A 12,861-nucleotide genomic window follows, 5' to 3' on the forward strand; every position below is an offset into this window, starting at 1 on the left:
CTGTATATACCATGACATTTGTCATTCTAACCATTTAAAAAAAATTTTTTTTTTAACGTTTATTTATTTTTGAGACAGAGAGAGACAGAGCATGAACGGGGGAGGGTCAGAGAGAGGGAGACACAGAACCTGAAACAGGCTCCAGGCTCTGAGCTGTCAGCACAGAGCCCGACGCGGGGCTCGAACTCACAGACCGCGAGATCATGACCTGAGCCGAAGTCAGCCGCTTAACCGACTGAGCCACCCAGGCGGCCCGTCATTCTAACCATTTTTAAGTGTATCATTCGGTGGCATTAGGTGCATTCACATCGTTATGTAACTATCGCCATTGTCTGTCTCCAAGTTTTATGTTCATAATTCTCCTTCACGATAGGGATTGCTAGCCCCGTTTTACAGGGAAGGAAACTGAGGCGTAGAGTGGTACAGTAGCCTTCCTAGACTTTCATGGTTGGGGACTGACGCCAGCTCTGTTGGCCCCAGGAGCCCGGGGTCTCAGTACCAGATTCAGCCTTTCTCTGTCCATTCTGTCAAACATTGACAGTGACAGCGGCGGATGCTGCTGGGCCAGAATAACAGAGCTTTTACAGATGAGGAAGTTCACGTTCAGAGAGAGGGACTCGTTCGGCTGGTGGGTGCCGAGCCGGGATAGGAGCCACAGCTTTCTGACACCACCTCCCAGCTGGCACGGGGCCGGGCAAGGATTCAGATGCTTAAAATACAACACGAGTGTGCATTACAATGGGGGACACACAGCCCCAGGACTGAACCACTCATGGAAACGTCGGAGACTCGTTTGTGTGCTTGGAGTCGGGGCAGGCTGGTGGCATCGTTACTGAGAGCCCAGCTTTGGCGTTAACCTGACAGGCTTAAATCTCAGCCACTTCTGGGCTGGGCTGGTGTTGACCCTTCCTGACCCTCCGTTTCCTCATTTCCTCCCTCAGGTAATGGGAAGATGCAGGCATTAATGCTTGCCTGGGGCTTTATGGAACCGGGGGTGGCACACAGTAGGTGTCCTAAAACTTTCGCTTCTGTTACTCACTCAGTGCTCTTGGGCGAACCTAGTGCAGAGCTTGGGTAACTTTTTCCGTGAAGGGCCAGCCAATAAATACTTCGGGCTTTATAGGTCAGAGGGTTTCTGCTACATATTCTTGTTTTGTTTTGTTCACAATCCTTTAAAAATTAGGAACCATTTTTAGCTGGTAGGTGTGTAAAAATGGGCAACAGGCCACTGGTCGAGAACAATGATAGTCCAGTAGAAATATCAGTGAACCATACACGTCATTTCAAACTTTCTCGTATCCAGGGGTGCCTGGGTGGCTCAGTCGGTTAAGCGTCCCGACTTCAGCTTAGGTTGTGATCTCCCGGTTTGTGAGTTTGAGCCCCGCGTTGGGCCCTGTGCTGACGGCCCGGAGCCTGCTTTGGATTCTGTGTCTCCCTATGCCTGTTCCTCCCTGCTCGTGCTCTGTCTCCCTCTCTCTCAAAAATAAATAAACATTTTTAAAAAATTTAAAAATCAGCTTTCTTGTACCCACGCTTAAAAGATAGGGGAGCTGGCTTAATGAGTAGAGCACATGACTTTTTTTTTTTTTTTTTAAGTTTATTTATTTAAGAGAGAGCTCAAGCTGGAGAGGGACAGAGAGAGAGGGACAGAGAGAATCCCGAGCAGGTTCCGCGCTGTCCGCATGGAGCCCAACATGGGGCTTGAACCCACAAACTGCGAGATCATGACCTGAGTTTGAAACCGAGAGTCAGACTCTTAACTGACTAAGCCCCCCAGAGGCCCCGAGCACTGGACTCTTGATCTCAACAGTTGTGAATTCAAGCCCCATGCTGGGCGTGGAGCCTTCTTAAAAAACAAACAAACAAGTTCAAAGATGGGTGAGATTGGCCACATTGTATTTTCTGTAACAGTGTATTTAAAGCCATCATTTCAGTATGTCATCAACGTAGAAAAAGCTCGAGATGTTTTACAGTTTTCCCATATCAAGTCTTTGACACCCAGTGTGTATTTTACACTTGTGGACCGTACTCGGGGCAGCTGAATTAGAAAGCGCGGGGTTAGCCCCCTTCCGTGCCTCAGCGTCCCCATCTCTAAAATGAGAGTGAAAATATTAACTCCCAGTTCTCGGGGATGTGGAAGATTTAGCAGGATGTAGACCCTGAGCACGGTAAGAGTTTATGGGGTAGAGAAATGTACGGGGAAGGGCAGTCCGGGTGGAGGTAGCAGGGTGCAAAGCTCGTGTCATGAGCAAAAATGCGTTGTCCTTGTGGCTCAAGGGGTTGAGTGGCTGGAAGTGAGTGCCAAGGCTGGGAAGGTGAGCCAGGGGCCGGGTCATGCTGGAGTGAGATCAACGGGCGCCTGCTTGAGACTCCTCTCTGGGTTTTCCGGCAGCTGCTAGGGCTTCTCGCCAGCGGGGAGGTGGCTGGGGAGATGTCTAGGCCTGATGGCAGTCTGTCCACCACCTCAGTCCTGTGACCCTGATTCCCTGTTAACGGACCATAAAGCTTTCTTATTCCCACCCTGCTAGGTGTTTCTGGCTCATTCTCATCTTGCTGCTTGCTTCCTGCCCTGGTCTCTGCTTGTCAGAGTTCAGATTCCCAAAAGAGAATCTGATTGGTCCAGCTCTGCATTTGGGGCCAAGATGATTTGCTTCCTGATTGGCTGCCTGGTTAGGTCTCCTCCAATCGGCTCTGGCTTCCGTCGGGCAGGGGCAGGGGCTTTGGGCATGTTGGCTTCCCTAATAAGGGGAAGTGGGTGTGGTCAGTGATCTGATCGACATGAGGAGAGGCAGGAAGGACAGCCTGGGGACTGACCGGCCCTGATTGGAGATCAGGCAAGGATGATACCAGGGATTGGAGATCAGGCAAGGATGATACCAGGGATTGGGCACGATGGTGGCAGGGAGGCAGAGTGGTTTTGGGAAAGACACCAAGCTCGACTGGGATGTGGTGAGCCAGGGGACCTGCCTCCAACGAGAGAATCAATCGACTCAGAGGAGGCAGATTACGTAGTGGGAGGAGACCGAGGAGGGGGTGGGCTCCCCCGGCTGGGAAGGATGCTCTGATGACTTCTGAGAACTTCATATTCACATTGAGAGGGGAAAAGGCACCCCTGATGGAGGGCACTGCATATGCAAAAATCTGGGGGTCAGAAAGTCTGGGGTTCATCTGCTGAACTCTGAGGGGTCGGGATAGCGTGCTGGGCAGGGGCTGGAGAAGAAAAAGGAAACTGAGGCAAAGTTTCGCTGTGCCAGACTGTGGAGCTTGCACTGGGGGCCCTACAGGGGTTTGGAGCAGAGCAGGATGTGGTCTGAAAGGAACTTTTCAATCCTTGGGCCTCTGACCTGGCTTCCCAAGGTCACCGAGAGGAAGGACTGGGAACCACATAGCAGCCTGGGAAAAAGGACTTGGGGCCAGGACCCTGGCATCCTTGTCTCATCCTGCCTCTTGTAATTTTAAGCAGAGAGCATTTTGAGACCTCATTTTCATCAGGTTATTGTAATCCCTTTTTTGCATTCCCCTAGCTGATCTGAGGGACACAAAAAATCACGGAGGTGAGGGGCGCCTGGGCGGCTCAGTCACTTGAGCGTCTGACTTCCGCTCAGGTCATGATCTCACGGTCTGTGAGCTCAAGCCCCGTATCGGGCTCTGTGCTGACAGCTCAGAGCCTGGAGCCTGCTTTGGATTCTGTGTCTCCTTCTCTCTCTGCTCCTCCCCTTCTCATGCTCTGTCTCTCAAAAATAAATAAATATTAAAAAAAAATTTTTTTTTTAATCGTGGAGGTGAAAACAACTAACTCCAACTAAGAGTGGGTAGTAGATAGCTTGGCACACCAACGCCAGTATTACAGCTGCTGCCAGTGCCAGACATCATTAATTGATCTCAGCACTTCTCTGGCCATGCCTGGCTTTCAGGGCAGCCATGACCAATCAATTGGAGTTACCATCTGTATCCTGTTTATCACTTGAGTATGGATTCTTTGAACGCAAGGACTACCTTTCGTGCCTCTCTGGGTTATCACAATACCTGGTGCACATTTCCTGTAGCATCCGTATTCTTATCTTTTTTTTTTTTTTTAATGTTTATTTTTGCAAGGGGAGGGGAGTGGCAGAGAGAGAGGGAGCCACAGACTCGACTCCAGGCTCTGAACTGTCAGAACAGAGCCTAAAGCGGGGCTCGAACCCACTAGCCATGAGATAACCTGAGCCGAAGTCAGACGTTCAACCGACTGAGCCACCCAGACACCTCCCATGTTCTTATATAGTCTGTTAGTTGCTTTCTTCTAGACGCACAACTGTCACACATGCTGTCCTGTGTCATTGCTTGGTCCCCCTCATAGAAGACATTGTCCATCCGAGACTCATTTAGGTATCCCCTCTTCCAGGAAGCGTTCTTGGATTCAGATTGCATGTGAGGTCCTTATTTTTTTTCTTAAAAAAAATTTTTTTAATGTTTATTTATTTTTGAGAGAGACAAGAGACAGAGTGTGAGTGGGGCAGAGGCAGAATGAAAGGGAGACAGAATCCGGAGCAGGCTCCAGGCTCTGAGCAAGCGGTCAGCACAGAGCCTGACGCAGGGCTCAAGCTCAGACTGTGAGATCATGACCTGAGCCGAAGTTGGACACTTAACCAACTGAGCCACCCGGGTGCCCCAGTCCTTATTTTTTTTAATGCTTTTTTTTTTTAACGTTTATTCATTTTTGAGAGACAGAGACAGCATGAGTGGGGGAGGGTCAGAGAGGAGACACAGAATCCAAAGCAGGCTCCATCCAGGCTCTGAGCTGTCAGCACAGAGCCTGACACGGGGCTCAAACCCACAGACCACGAGGGGGTCTGCCATTAACACGTTTATTACTCGGTGCTGTTATTTTTTTGTGCCCTGTCTGGTTTTCCTGCTACTGCCCTCACTCCCCCAGATTAGATACTGGGTCTGGCCCACATCCTTCAGTTTCCAGTGTCCAGCTGAGGGTCACACAAGTCTCGGAGTTGTGGAGAGGTTATCTGAGTGTGTTGGGGGCGTGGAGAAGGGGGGGCCTTACCCTCACCGTGTCTTGCCCTGTTGTCGATTCGCTGATCAAATACATGGTCTCTGGGAAACTGTCACCTGTCTGTTCCCGGCACAAGCCTCCACTGCGCCCTGTTTCATTTATCGACTTGTCTATCTTGTCACCTCTCTGACAAAGACCCCATGAGAGGCGTCAGTCTTATTCATCACTGGACCCAGGGGTCCAGCACGGTATCTGGAAAATGGCGGGTGTGCGCTCAGGAGTCGGTCATGACGTTAAGTCGCGACAGAGGCTTATGCCATCCCACCGTGAAGTTTTTATAACCAAAACTTTGCCGCCCAAGAACCAACGGCCTTGACTGCGAGGACTGGGGTAAGCCACAGGAGGACGTGGCCAGACTCAAGGTGCCTCCCCAGGGCTGAGAACATCACACGGCCAGAAGACATCTGGCTGTCAGTGTTCGTTGATGGATGGCTTGTCGACCTCAGTCCCTTTTCTCTTAAGCGGGTATAGAGGGAGGACATCGGGCCAGGAATTGGGGGGCAGGAAGGACAGGAACGAGGGCTGACCTTGCTGGCCTCACTGCACCCCTCCTCAGCTGGCACTGCAGACGGGGCGCGAGCCCCCACCCATCTGGCGAGTGCAGAAGGCGCTGCTGCAGAAGTTCACTCCGGAGATCAAGGACGGACAGCGGCAGTTTTGTGCCACCAGTAATGTAAGCCTGCCCGGGGGGTGGGGAGTGAGGGCTCAAGAGCCCCGGGTGGGAGGGGGGGAGGTCTGGAAGCCGGGGTCCTTCTCACACATGGCTGTGATTCATGCCTAGTCTCGGGTATAGTCCAGCAGGGGGGCTCCGTTTCCAGTGGCTCCTGTGGCCGCCGCGGGGGCCCTGGGTGGGGTGGGAGTCTTGGTATCCGGCTGCCTGGCTGGGGTGGACGAAGGAGTTCCTCCTGTGCCTCTTTCCCTCCATAGTATTTGGGGTATTTTGGGGACGCGAAAAACCGGTATCAGCGCCTTTATGTAAAGTTCCTGGAAAACGTCAACAAGAAGGATTATGTGAGGGTCTGTGCTCGGAAACCCTGGCATCGGCCCCCAGTGCCCGTCAGGTACCACAGGGAGCCGAGGGGCGGGCAGTTGGTGGGCAGGGTCTACAGGCATGGGGTTGGATCATTCAAGAGAAGAGACAGAGTCAGGGAGAGTGGACACAGGGTGGGTGACAGAGACCCAGAGAGAAAGAGACTCCAGTCTGGGGCCGGGGGGCCAGGCAGAGACCCCGAGAGGGAACAGATGGCAAGAGGGGAAGCTGGTTCTGTGCTTAGAGCTGCTGGCGAGGCAGGGGGATTTCAAGAGGAGAATTTGGGTTTCTTAGGGGCTGCTGACTGCATACAGTCCCTTCCGTGTTCCCTTCCAGGCGCTCTGGGCAGGCCAAGGGCCCTGCGTCTTCTGGGGCCAGTTCTGCCCCGCCTCCCAAGGCGCCAGCACCACCTCCTAAGCCAGAGACCCCTGATAAGACTGTCTGTGAGAAGCCCCCAGAGCAGACGCCTGAGACAGCTGCGCCCGAGCCCCCCGCCCCTGAGAAGCCATCCCCACCTCGGCCTGTCGAGAAGGAGAAGGAGAAAGAGAAGGAGAAGGAGAAGGAGCGGGTGACGCGTGGGGAGCGGCCGCTACGGGGCGAGCGGAGCGCGGGCGGGCGGCAGACACGGCCTGAGCGGAGCCTCACCGCGGGCCAGCCCGCCACCTCCCGGCTGCCCAAGGCCCGGCCCACCAAGGTGAAGGCCGAGCCGCCCCCCAAGAAGAGGAAGAAGTGGCTGAAGGAGGCGGCAGGAAATGCCTCGGCGGGTGGGGGTCCACCAGGCAGCTCCTCGGACTCCGAGTCATCCCCGGGAGCACCCAGCGAGGACGGTGAGTCCCTAGGCAGCCACACAGGGCGGGTGGGGAGGCAAGAGGAAGGGAATCCGGGGCATCAGAAGGAGGCGTGGGTGAGCGCTGTCCAGAGGGCTCCGGGTGGTATCGGTGAGACAGTGACAATAATTGAAATAATGGCAATATGTGTCAGTCACGTGGCCCCTGACTGGATGACTGCTCTGCACACGATGAATTCACTGGTTTAATTTTTGTAGCAGTGCTACAAAGTAGATACCGTTACTGCCCTCATGTACAGATGAGGAGACTGAGGCACCAGGAGCACATAACGTGGCTGGGGTGTGGCGTCCCACTCGAGTTGGGATGTGGCCAGTGAAGCCTCAGGCCTGTTCTTCAATGCTGCACTGATTTGTCTTAGGACAGAAATGTTATGGGGCCCCTGGCTGGCTCAGTGGGTGGAGCGTGTGACTCTTGATTTTGACGTTGTAAATTCGAGCCCTCTACATTGCGTGTAGAGATCATTTAAGAATAAAATCCTTATTCGTTTTTATTTTTTAAATGTTTAATTTTTTTTTTTTTACCTTTATTTATTTTTGAGAGACAGAGACAGAGCACCAGTCGGAGAGGGATAGAGAGGGAGACACAGAATCCGAAGCAGGCTCCAGGCTCTGAGCCATCAGCACAGAGCCCGACACGGGGCTTGAACTCATGAACCGTGAGATCATGACCTGAGTCCAAGTCAGACGCTTAACTGAGCAACCCAGGCACCCCTTAAATGTTTAGTTTTGAGAGAGAGAGAGAGAGAGAGAGAGAGAAAGAAAACGCGTGCTAGTGGGGGAGGGGCAGAGAGAGGGAGACAGAAGATCCAAAGCGGGCTCTATGCTGACAGCAGGGAGCCTGATGAGCCGTGAGATCGTGACCTGAGCCAAAGTCAGACGTTTAACTGACCTAGCCACCCAGGCGCCCCTAAAAATAAAATCTTAAAAAAAGGAAGTAGGTTCTGAGGGCAGAGGAACATGGGGGACCAGTGTCTGTCCTGGAGGCCCAGAGGTTGTGGTTTTCCCTGTGACTCGTTGTGTGACTCCAGGAAAGAGGCATCATCTCTTTATGCTGTAGTGTCTTCACTTATAAAGTAGATTAATGACAGATAAAACATATAGGAGGGTACTCACCTATAGTAAAGCACCAAAGATAAGCTCCATTGCCTAGAATGATGTCTGGTTTGTGGTGACAGTAACAGCAACAAAATACACACGTACACACACACACACACACACACACACACACACACACACAGTAAATATAACAGCCGCCTTTTAATTGAGTGCTTACCAGGTGCCAGGCCATCGTTTTAAATATTTTGCACATTGGTTTGTTTTATCTTTACACAAATCCTGAGAGGTAGGTCCTATAGAATTTTCCTCATTTTAAAGATGAGGAAACCGAGACACCAAGAGTCGATGTGACTTGCCTGAGGTCACATGTCTTTTTAGGAATAGGGCAGGGGTAGCCATTTTAACAGAGACTAAGCGTACACACAGTTAAAGAAGAGAGAATTCTCTTTCGTCAAAGCCCTGCTGAAGGTGGGAATCTCTTGGAAAATCAGAGGCTCTTCGCAAGGTTGTCCAGGGTCCCAGTTTCCTTTCCTCTTGTCGCTCTGCCTTCCCCCAGGTCAGAGGCAGCCCAGCAGCCCCAAAAGCTGAGGTCCTGCCGGTAGGAAAGGACTCAAGGACCCAGGAGTGAATCATTACACCTTCCTTTTAAGTGCCAGATCTGGGAGTGGCCCACATCCTACCTCTCCTGTCCCATTGGCTGGAACTCTATCACGTGGCCACACCTAGCTGCAAGGGAGGCTGGGAAATGTAGTCTTCTTTCTTTATTTTTAACTGGGCAGTGCTATGCTAAATCAGGCCAGGTGGAAGCAGTTAAAGACAGGTTGTGAAGGTGCCACAAGGGAGGAGACTTAGCAAAGGCCTAGATTTGCAGGTCTTTCCTTCCCTGGCCCTCAATTTTTTTCCCCTTTTTCTTCAACAGCTTACAAATTTAAGTTTAACTTTAACATGCCATATAATAAACCTATTTGAAACGTGTAATTCAGTGGTTTCTAGTATAGTCATAGAGTTATCCATCCATCTTGGCGATCAATTCTAGAACACTTTCAGTATCCCAAAAAGAAACCCTGTACCCCTTGGTTATCACTCCCATTTCTCCCTTCCCCCCCACACCCCCAGGCCTAAGTGACGAGCTACTTACAATCTCTGGATTTGCCTTATATTACATATAAGTGGAATCACACACCTCGTAGTCTTTGGTAATTGACTTCTCGCACTTCGCTAACGTTTTGAGGTTCATCCATGTTGTAGAGATATCAGGATTTTGTTCCTGTTTGTGGCTGAATAATACTCCACTGCATGGACAGACCACATGTTATTTATCTACCGTCTAGTTGGTGGAAATTTGGATCATTTCCACTTTTTAGCTATTGTGAATAATGCTGCTCTGAACACACGTGGACAGCTCTGAATTTTCTGAAATGGGGGGAAGTGAACTCTACACGTTTATGGGAGCCGTTTCCTTGCCAAGGGGTCGGTATGGGTCTGAGTCGGCCTCCCCTCACCTCACTCAACCAGGAGCCCGTCTAGGGTAGGATAGGGTGAGTGTGACCTATGTCTGGATGCCCTGAAGGCTTTGCTCAGCCCAGGAGGCCTTAGAACTAAACTAACTCTGGGTTGTCTGAGAGCGGTGACCCTCCGTGTGCTACAAGCTGATGCTCTCTCCTTTCCTGTATTCGTAGAAGTCGTAGAAAGACGTTGCAGTGGGGCGCCTGGGTGGCTCAGTCGGTTAAGCGTCCGACTTCAGCTCAGGTCATGATCTCACAGTTTGTGAGTTCAAGCCCCACTTCGGGCTCTGTGCTGACAGCTCAGAGCCTGGGGCCTGCTTCCGATTCTGTGTCTCCCTCTCTCTCTGACCCTTCCCTGCTCATGCTCTGTCTCTCTCTGTCTCAAAAATAAATAAAACATTAAAAAAAAAAAAGAAAGATGCTGCAGTGACTGCTCTCTCTCTTCCTTTAGTCTCCTCCCATGTAGCTTCCTTGGCCCCTTTTTGCAGATATTTGTTGAGCACTTACTATGTGCCACGAACGAGGTCCCAGCAGTGAACAGAATAAACAATAATATATGTCCTCATGGGAGCTTCCAGTCTAGCTTGGGAGAGTCCATCCGTTGGATAAACATGTTATGTAACAGAATACAAAACAATGTGAAGAATCATCAGTGTAAGGCTGGCTAGGCTTGAAGGCCATTAAGAAAAAGTTTCAGTGGATGCCTGGGTGGCTCAGTCAGTTAAGCGTCCAACTCTGGCTCGGGTCGTAGTCTCACGGTTCATGGGTTTGAGCCCCGTGTTGGGCTGTGTGCTGACAGCTCAGAGCCTGGAGCCTGCTCCGGATTCTCCCCCTGCTCGCTCTCTCTCTCTCTCTCTCTCTCTTAAAAATAAACAAAGACTTTACAAATTTCTTGGGGCACCTGGGTGGCTCAGTCAGTTGAGCCTGCGACTTCAGCTCAGGTCACGATCTCACAGTTTGTGGGTTCGAGCCCCACATCAGGCTCTGTGCTGACCACTTGGTCAGAGCCTGGAGCCTGCTTCCGATGCTGTGTCTCCTTCTCTCTCTGCCCCTCCCCCGCTCAAGCTTTGTCTCACTCTGTTTCTCAAAGATAAATGAATGTGGAAATAAATAAACATTTAAAAATTTTTAAAAATTCTTAAAAATTAAAAAAAAAAAAAATTGGGGCGCCTGGGTGGCGCAGTCGGTTAAGCGTCCGACTTCAGCCAGGTCACGATCTCGCGGTCCGTGAGTTCGAGCCCCGCGTCGGGCTCTGGGCTGATGGCTCGGAGCCTGGAGCCTGTTTCCCATTCTGTGTCTCCCTCTCTCTCTGCCCCTTCCCCGTTCATGCTCTGTCTCTCTCTGTCCCAAAAATAAATAAAAACGTTGAAAAAAGAAAAAATTAAAAAAAATTAAAAAAAAATAGTAAATACGTAGAAAAAAAGAAAAGTGGTTTTAGTAAAGAGTATCCAGACGTTCTAGAGGGTGATGTTTTCGGGGGATGGGGGAGTTGGGGAATGCTTCTGGAAATGACACTGGAGCAGAGATCTGAGCGCAACAGGGTTGGGGTTGGGTGACTGGGAGAGAGAACATTCCAGGCTGGGCGTGTCTGGGGATCAGGAAGGAGGCCAGTGGCTGGAGCGAGTGAGTAAGAGGAGAGGGTGAGAAGTGAGGGCAGAGAAGGAACAGGACCAGACCCTGGAGGGACAAGAAGCCCAGGGCTTTGCGTTCCCACTGGAAGGATTTTACCTTGAACCAGTTAGGAGCCATGGGAGGGTTTGGGCCAAGGCCTGGGGGTCCAACTGCTGCTGCCAAGTGGTCACTCTGGCCTCTGAAACAGCTGTCCCCACGGACCTTCCATGTGGTTAAGTCAAACAGACGTTTCTCATGCCTCTTCCTGAGGGATCTTTTAGGGCTGTTCATAGCCGTCCTACATCTTTTTTCTCTCCGACGATACTTCTTGGGTTTCATGTGAGTGTCCTTCAAGTCCTGACCTTGGCCTTGTTGTTTCACTTCTCACTTGGCAGGCTCAGCTTTCCAGTGAGCCTCACTCATTTCTTCTCCCTGGCCCCCCTCCAGACATCCCCCAAGCCTCCTCCCTCCAGATCCCACTGAGTTCCTTGTCCTAATTTCCGTGTCTCCAGGATAGCCCCACTGGCTAGGCAGTCAGAGGGCCAGATCTCCAGCCTCCAGCCTTTGCTCCCTCACGTCCACGACTGGGAAGTCCCCAGCCCTTCAGCGCTTTCCTGTAGCCCTGGCCCAGACACTGGCCCTCCTGTCTTCTTGCCCGAGATCCTGTCCTTATGGCCCTGCTACAGCATCTTTTCTTACCTGGTCCATTACCGTGACCTCTGGTATCATCCTTCCAATCCATCCCCTACCTGTCCTCAGAGGTGCCTTTCCACATTGACCCTTGCCCCTCCCCTGCTCACAGCTCTCCCATGGCTCCCTAGTACCCACCAGAAAAAGCCCCTACTCTCTCCACCTCATATTGGATGGAGGCCGTGCGAGGTCTGGCCTGCATGACCCGTGTAGTCTCAACTCCCACCTCCTCCCTCAGTCTTGCTCTTTGTGATGCGATCTCTCTGACTGGATTCACTGGTTTGGAAACCAATGATGCTGCTTCTTTAGACTTGATTGAAGCTACGCTGAACCAGTCAAACGTGAAGTTCACCGGCCTGGAATGCTCTTGCCTATCAGTCAAGACTTAGCTCTTGTGTGACCTTGGACGAGCCTTCCCTGGCTTGCCAGGCTGAACTTGTTAACAATCAATGCCTGTGACTCCACCATCAGAGTACATGACGCTGGTACTTGGGGACTTTCTCCAGCGGACTGGGCGCTCCCTGTGAATCTGGGCCTGGTACTTAGAACACCGTCTGCCACACAGGCGGCCTCAAACGAAGGCGGAATAATGAACTGAAGTCCCATCTTTTTCCCCCCAGAGCGGGCAGTACCTGGGCGTCTGTTGAAGACCCGGGCGATGCGGGAGATGTACCGGAGCTACGTGGAGATGTTGGTGAGCACAGCACTCGACCCAGACATGATCCAGGCCCTGGAGGACACACATGGTGAGCTGAGGCCTGGGAGAGAAGGTCCCCGACCCCTCCTTTGCACCCCCCTCCCCCCATGCATTGTGGGGCTTCGGCTCTTCTGACGCCCCTCCGGGTCTTTTAGATGAGCTATACCTCCCGCCCATGCGGAAGATCGACGGCCTCCTGAATGAGCACAAGAAGAAAGTCCTGAAGCGGCTGTCGCTGAGCCCAGCCCTCCAGGTGCCTGTGGGGCCTGGGCGGGAGGTGTCCGGGGCCCAGCAGTCATGAACGGGAGAGATGTGCACCGGTCAGCCACGGAGGAGCTCCCAGAGCATGAGGCCCTGAGCCGGGGGCACCATTCTCCG

The 12,861-nt window shown here is 52.0% G+C and overlaps 1 protein-coding gene across 1 annotated transcript in view; it reads left to right on the forward strand.

The window, feature by feature from the left end:
- Positions 1–12,861, forward strand: part of PRR12 (proline rich 12) — a 28,840-nt gene that overhangs the window by 13,007 nt on the left and 2,972 nt on the right. Inside the window, exons 7-11 of the mRNA XM_030297298.1 lie at positions 5,604–5,720; positions 5,975–6,108; positions 6,414–6,904; positions 12,407–12,532; positions 12,639–12,736. Of these exons, the coding sequence (XP_030153158.1) occupies positions 5,604–5,720; positions 5,975–6,108; positions 6,414–6,904; positions 12,407–12,532; positions 12,639–12,736 (966 nt within the window). The remainder of the gene's footprint in view (positions 1–5,603; positions 5,721–5,974; positions 6,109–6,413; positions 6,905–12,406; positions 12,533–12,638; positions 12,737–12,861) is intronic.

Source organism: Lynx canadensis, chromosome E2 (assembly GCF_007474595.2).
Source record: "Lynx canadensis isolate LIC74 chromosome E2, mLynCan4.pri.v2, whole genome shotgun sequence".
NCBI lineage: Eukaryota > Metazoa > Chordata > Mammalia > Carnivora > Felidae > Lynx > Lynx canadensis.